General features: G+C 40.0%; 1 protein-coding gene and 1 pseudogene across 2 annotated transcripts in view; both read left to right on the forward strand.

Annotated features, from left to right (window-relative positions):
• LOC137969758 (uncharacterized) overlaps nt 1-1,811 on the forward strand; it is a 4,530-nt pseudogene extending 2,719 nt beyond the window's left edge.
• Nucleotides 1-5,776, forward strand: part of LOC137972013 (adenylosuccinate lyase-like) — a 33,662-nt gene extending 27,886 nt beyond the window's left edge. For both annotated transcript variants that reach the window (XM_068818808.1, XM_068818807.1), the window contains one exon: nt 4,372-5,776. In XM_068818808.1, coding sequence (XP_068674909.1) covers nt 4,372-4,458 — 87 coding nt within the window. In that variant the 3' untranslated portion in view covers nt 4,459-5,776. The remainder of the gene's footprint in view (nt 1-4,371) is intronic.
• Nucleotides 5,777-7,500: the final 1,724 nt, after the last annotated feature.

Genomic DNA, 7,500 nt, shown 5'->3' on the forward strand with positions numbered 1-7,500 from the left:
GTTGAGCACTGGTTTTCCGAGGGTGAGAGGTCATGGGGGCTGGACCGACTAACACTCAGGGACTTACAATCAGTGGCAAATCTCTTGGGACACTGACCCTTTGAAGGTTGTTTTCTTACTGAGTGTGAATGATTGCCTCCTTGCCCCAAGACAATGTTGCCAATAGTGAACAGACTTCTGCTTTTCTGTTTCATGCAACATTAATTGGGATTGAAATTGCCTTCTATTTTGAAGCTTTTATTGGAATTTTGACGGTTATGCTCAGTTACGGACGTCTGAGAGGTTTTCAGGCCCATCCTGGCGTTAGCATCCCAACTACTTTTGCCATTAATTGTAGTTTACGATGTCCAGAAGTGCGAGTAATTAGATTCAAGCCCAATTTTGATCTCCAACACGAAGTATCCCGTTAAGTCTAAGCTTGTGCTACCAATTTCTAACATGAAAGTTAGGGTAAACGTTAGCGTTATGTTTAGTTCAGGGCCGGTAAAAGCAGAAGTTTATCCTCATTTGAGGAGCAGCATTTGGGGGCGACACTTTGTGACGTTAGTTTTCTGTATTTCGAGGCAAGAGTGATGTTGAAGTTGGGGAGAAGAGCAAGTGACACTTTGTTTCGCTTATTTGCAAAACGGCGTTCATCTAGTTTATGCATTTCTGGATATATCTGACTTAGCTATGGTAAAGTTTTCTCGTTTCATAGCACTAATTCTAGTTCAAAGAGGGCCGTAGACGAAGCACTTAGTTTTGGTGCTCTTAAGGGCCTCACACCTATTCACCCATGTTTCTCAAACGAAACGGAAGACGACGTTTGTATAGACATTTTGAAGACCATTCCTTCGGGACGTTGCCACCATATCTCCGCTTCGGGTTTTAATATGGCTGCCTGTTTTCACATAGAAATGTTCTATGATTGCAAGGGGCATCTGTCAGCTAAATAGTCAGCATATATCATATCAGTTTCATGGCGGTTTACAATTCTCACAGAGATAGCCCACCAACACTGGGGGTCTCGCACCCTTTCCCCCCCCACCCCTCCCCCCTTCCCAATCAATGTTGATGGTTTGTTGTTGTGTCCGAGAAGTTTGAGCTGTACAGCATTGCTCGGGGATGGAGGGGGTTTTTATTGATGAAGGTGGAATTTGTTGTGGTACAAAAAAAAGTGTGTCGTGTTTTCTAACCGAAAATGTGAAGTGTCTCAAAACATTTTGTCGCAGATTTTAGGCTTGAATAAACCACTTTCAAAAATGGCGACCACCTTTGCATTCCTTTGTATTATGTTAATTAGATCTATTGTCCTCATTTTGAAACAAAAATTCTTTTGAAAAAATACATACCCTTGTACTCCAGCAGGGTTGTCATTAAGTTTTGAAGCAGGTGTAGCACTCAAGATTTCACCCGTAACATGTAAATAAATGGCCAAAGGCCATGTAAAGGAAGGCCCGAAGGGCCCGGAGCCCCTAGGGGGGTCTTGGGGCATGCTCCACCAGAAAGGCTTCAAATTAGATCCTCGGAAATGCATTTTCTAGCCCTCTGAGGTGCAATCAATCAAAAAGTGATGAGAATAAAACAGGGCAAAAAGATAAACTTCACAATGAATAAAGATATTTACTAACCATGTGGAAATGGTCATGCATCACAGAACCTTGAAAAATGGTCAGTGGAATCCCATTTATATCAAGTACAGTGCATTGATAATGATTTTGTTACTGAAAAAATGGCGTCGGAATCCAACAACGATCGATCGGGGGTGTTCTCCAAAGGTTTTTTACAGAAAATGTTTGGATTTTTATTAAAAGCACGTCTTAGAATCAGGAACACAGACAACACAAGGCAGTAATTATATTTTCTGTAGAGGGTAAATGTTTATAAATAAATTTCAATTTGTTTTGCACCATGAATATTCATTCTGCAGCAACCATCACCCGTAACATTAACTGGGCTCAACCGTAACAGGTGTTACGGGTTACGGCCCCTAATGACAGCCCTGCTCCAGTGGTTCACGAAGATTTACTTTTCCCTGGCCCCTGATCAACTCTTTGCGCGAGAGAAATCTACAAAGTAGGCGTGTACTTTTTTGGGGTTTTCCTGTAACTGAGGTGAGATCTTTACCGAAACGATGCAGTCGATCTCCTTTCGTACATCGATGCTGTAATGTCGGTTTCCAATCTCGTCCCCAGAGTCCGCTCTTCTTTTGGTCAGCACCAAGAACACGGACTCTGGCCACTTACAATTTATGCGCAGTCGTATTAAAGGTCCATTTTTGTAACCGTTGACAACCACTGTTGTTTCAAATTTCCGGGCATGCGTAGACGAGCCGGAAGTCCGTGATTTACGGACTTCTGCTGTGGAAGTGGCTAGAATCCATGTTCTTAGTACTGACCAATAGAAAAGCGGACTCTGGTGACGAGATTGGTCTGTTGCGATCTTTTGGCGCATGAGCAGAAAGCCAACAGCGATGCCAACCTTTAAATGGAGAGAAAACGGTGCCACCTTGAACAGTTTTTGCCAGCCTTAAAGATCCTCAGTGTTTTTCTAATGCTGTATAATCGGCTTCTTTTGAAACCGTTGACCTTACCAGGTCGCTTCCCTTATGGTGAAACGTGGCTCACGAACTCACGGCACTCTTTATGTCTCTTTATATGTAGCTATCTTTGAGGCGTTATGCGGAGATTTGGGCAAAAGCGCCATGTTTGGCCAAATCATTATATTTGGAAATAAACAATAGCCGTGACGTCCAAACAGCTAACAATTTTTAACAATGCTTTATGCTGTCAGTACGTGGGCTATCATGAATTATTTTCCGATATTTGAGTGAATTTGCAGCTTGTGTTGTGTGGTAAAAGGTTTTGCAAACCCCTTCAATAGTCAGAAATAGTTTGTGCTATTCTGGTTAGATTAAATTCGAATGTAACTTAAAAAGGTACATTATCCCTGACAAAACTGCATCCATGTACCTGAGATCTGTTTGCATCTTATTTAAAGAAAAGGATGCTAATCACGATTACTACTACTACTACTAATAATAATAATAATAATAATAGTAATAATAATAATAATAATAATAAATAATAATAATAATAATAATAATAATAATAATTGTCGCTGCTGATCGCCGTCGCAAAGTACAGCAACGAAGCAACTCAACAAGGTCGAACCGAAAGCATACAATTATTAGGCGCACCCTTTTCGTTTTTAGCAAATTGGTTGCATATTAGAGGACTCTTGCGATACCTCTGTATCAACCAAGACACAAGACAGGGTCTTTCAACTGTAACTTTTAAAGCTACATTCAAATTTCGTCTGACCAGAGTAGCGTCGAACCATGTGTGATTGTCAACCTGGTTGCAATATGTACAGCGCCTTCCCTTCAATAGTGTTGCCAAGCACTATTGATTATATCCATGGTGAAAATGCATTATATACGTGCAAAATCGAGTCAGTTTGTAATTAGTCTTCCAGTTTTTCAGTTATATTCATTTTAAATTTGTTTCATTTGATATATAGAGGATGTTACATGGCTGCGCGGGATACGAATTTTATCTTTGTGCTGACAGTGAGTCAGAGATACTATCTTCACCGCGCGTGTTGAAGATATGTTTTTTTAGTAAAAAGAAAAATCCAAGTATTTCATCAGTATTGATCTATATAATGAAAGTTTTTAGACCAAGTACAAAAATGACATTTGGCTTCGCTTCACGTTCACGTTCCCCTTAAAGTGCTACAACGATGAAAAAAAATCATTTCTCGTGTTTCTTCACGTTTCGAAACTACTTGCATTTAAATCTCAACAGTCGAAATTTTTTGCCGTAACTTCAAGAGGAAGACTGTTCATTTTAACTCCACTTTTTTCATTTGACGGTCGGCCATCACTTGGTGCGGTTCCGATCGATAAGCTTTCAGCGATCTGGATCGAGGAGAAAGTGACGTCATTTACTCACAAGCTTAAAAATGCAATGTGTGAATGCGGCTTAATTAGTACGCAGAACATGAATTTGAAAGTCTAAAAGCCAAAAACTCTCGTTCTGCTTACTAATTAAGCCGCATTCAAAGTCTTCATTTTAAGCTAGTGAGTAAATGACGTCAGTTTCTCCTCGATCCGTATCGCTGAAAGCTCAGTTATCGGTCAGAACCGCTCCAAGTAATGGTGGACCGTTAATGAAAAAAGTTGAGTTAAAATAAACAGTCTTCCTCTTGAAATTACTACAGAAAATTTCACCTGTTGAGCATTCAACGCAAGCACTTTCGAAATAATCAGAAAAACGAGACTGAGCGATTTTTGATCGTGGAAGCAACCAACAATTAAGACAACGTTTTTGATCGCAAGAATTGACTTAGTGTACAGTACTAACGCCATGTAATTTTTGGTTTGTTCAGGTGTCCAGATTTGTCAGTGAAGAAGTCCGACCAGCTCTAGCGTCATTTAAATTAGTTCTGGACAGCAAGTCTTCGATTGAGGTGTAGGACTAGCACAACTGGATCTCTTTTATAAACAAAGGTTAGGTTGCAGAGAAGAGATTGTCGATCGCACGAGTGATTGATCAAGGAATCCTCCAACCTAGTAACAAAGTAGCGTGTAATTCCGGCGAGGGAGGGAATACTTGCTTCTTCCTTGCTTAGGGAGGGGGTGGGGGGTGGTGCTCCTATCAACGTTCCTCGGGCTCCGCAATGTTCAGTTTTGTGACAATTCTCACGGTATTGCAGGTTTGTTTCTCACAACGATCCTTATTTTTCAAACGATTGTGCCGACCGAAGGGTAAAATGGCGCCACCGACAGAAAACGAAAATGAGTTATCATAAATTCTTTGTTTTTCCTTAATCTCAATTATTTTTTTATTAGCGTTAACGTTGTTGCAAGAGCGAAGATTTTCTTTATAATTAACTCGTGTCCTTGGAAACTGTATGGTCTGTTTGCCAATGAAATATCTTTTTTTCTTAATTATCTTCAGTAAAGAAGGTCGACATCCTGGAAACAGACATAGTAGAAGCATAGCTCAAACAGAGTGTTTTCACTCACGTGATCAGAAACCTTGTTTTCCACCGAAACAAAAGAAAGCGTTTGCATGATAAGAGCGGTCAATTCCCGGAGGATTAGTTGGGGACACCAACATTGCCGCCGTTTTTATGTTTAGGGACACCAACATGGCCGCTGTGACGTCACGTGAAACACTATAGATGGACTGGTTACATAAATCTCTAAACTTCAAAAGCGTGAACAGTGACATGCTTCATGTTAGCTTGGCCTTGACCATGCACTGAGTCTTGTGACCAACCGTGGCTGGTTTATTTAAAATTCGCAAATGACTCCATTGAGTGGGACCAAGAATGTCAGTTTATTGAATAAATTTTAGTCCTTGAAAACTGTAATTTGTCCTTGAAAAGTCCTTGAATTTCGTTTGCCGTAAGTTGTACGAACCACGGTTATAGCTTCAGACGTTTTGAAACAGGTGAATATTGCGACAAAGTACTCTTTTTAGAGCTTTTGGTTATGTAATAAATGAGCAAGAAATGGTATTGGTTGTTACACTGTAACTTAAATGGCCTGTATCATCAGCTTAACAAATAGATTCCATGTTGCCGTACGTCTGTTCAGTAATAGATCACAGATGACATCAAAATGTGGTAAGAACAAAAAAGTGGCACACGAGGCGGTAGCCGGTATTGGTTTTCAGCACTTCGGTATACAATACAGTGCAATACTGTTTGTAACTACTGTAAGGATTATGTATTCTTCTGACAATGCAATACTGAATGTTTGTTTAATACACTTAACTTATGTTCCCTTTTGCGTCGGAGTCGTTCTATTATCCGTTAAGTTCTTATAGCTTAGGCACAAAAAATGAATGCAGCGTCGGTTGTCGTGGAGAGCTCCTGAAGATTCTTTCTGCTAATGCCTGAAATTCGAGTTAACGGGGTAAATTTTGATCAAGGGAAACGAAATTTAGCTCGAGTTAGCGGGCTTTTAGAGTTATCCGAGTTCGAGTTAACCGAGTCAAAATGACTGAAAAGTTGAGTCAAATCCAAGGGAATTGAGACTCATTTCGAGTTAGTAGGGGAGTGTTTGAGTTACCGGGGTTCTACTGTATTGCCTTTCTGACTTACAGTGATAAACCATCTCGGTATTTGATATCTCCTGCCTCTTTCTCTCCCACTGAATACCATTTGTCTGTCACAGTAGAATGCAACGGCACGTTATTATCAAATAAAATCTCAACAAAGTTTACAAGGAGTATCTCAGAGACAAGTTCGGAAAAAAAGAAGAAACAACAACGGACAAAAATCAACAGACATAAGAGTGTCATAGGGCTGGGTGGGTGGGAAAGCTGGTTGCCTTCCGTACGATGACGTTGATTCATTCATCACGGGAACATTAGAACCCACAAATGACCAGCTCCCAACTTCAGTGGTTTCATAGCTCAGTTGGTTAGAGCGTCGCACCGGTATCGCGAGGTCACAGGTTCAAACCCCGTTGAAGTCCTGAATTTTTCAGGCTTCTTTACGCAGTTGCAAAAAATGCGTTCCTAACTGCGAGGATCATAGCTTTACTTGATTTCATATCCACAGTTCATATATGATCCATTTCATATATCATTTCATCGAAGAAACAAAAAACTAATCACATATCGTAGTGTGATACAATAAACCAATTTCGATATATTAAAATTCAGTCCTAAACAAAAGGCATCATCTCGATGCTCTGGAGAATAAGTAGAAGGATTTGTATGAGTTTATTCCCCCAGCGCCTCGAGATGATGCCTTTTGTTTAGATTGAAGTGCGGGCTATAGACGAAAGATAGAGGTGATACTAGCACTTAACTGGAATTTTTAAGCAATTGTCACCCTTATAGACACCTCAGTGAAAAATTCAGGGGACTTTAACGGGATTCGAATCCATGACCTCTGCGATGCCCGGCGGTGCAATGCTCTGCCGACTGAGCTATGAAGCCACACAGTTGGGAGCATGTCAGTTTATTGGGCTCGTGTCATGTCATTTGTCATAAAAGTGACAATTGCTTAAATTGTCTAGTTAAGTGCGAGGTCGTGTCTGTCTATCAATAAACTGATTCGTTGCCCTTTTGCTGAATGTACGTTTCATATAAATATTATTGAAGCAGCCATCCAGGAGAATCCTATAACACAGTGGAATACCATCGTGACAAAGATAACAACACAGTCTTAAGTCCATGATCTTTATTAAAGCTCTTGTAAAGGTTTAGGTATAGTTCATTTGTAAGTCATTGACATTAATTGGGCCAAAGCCGGAGTTTTAAGCACATTTTACAACTCCAGCCTATTACTGAAAGCCATATTTAAATTATAGCCGGATTATTATGTCAGAAAATCTCAAATCCTGTTCAAAAACATTAATAGGAAAAAAAAAACAAAGAAACTACTGCTAAGATAATTCATCAATATGACGTATTTTTATGTCCCTTTACATAATAAGCTCTGCTAGGGTCTTGATACAAACAAATACAAACTTGATAAAGACGTTTATGACATCTT

This window comes from Montipora foliosa, chromosome 9 (genome assembly GCF_036669935.1).
Source record: "Montipora foliosa isolate CH-2021 chromosome 9, ASM3666993v2, whole genome shotgun sequence".
NCBI classification, from domain to species: Eukaryota; Metazoa; Cnidaria; class Anthozoa; order Scleractinia; family Acroporidae; genus Montipora; species Montipora foliosa.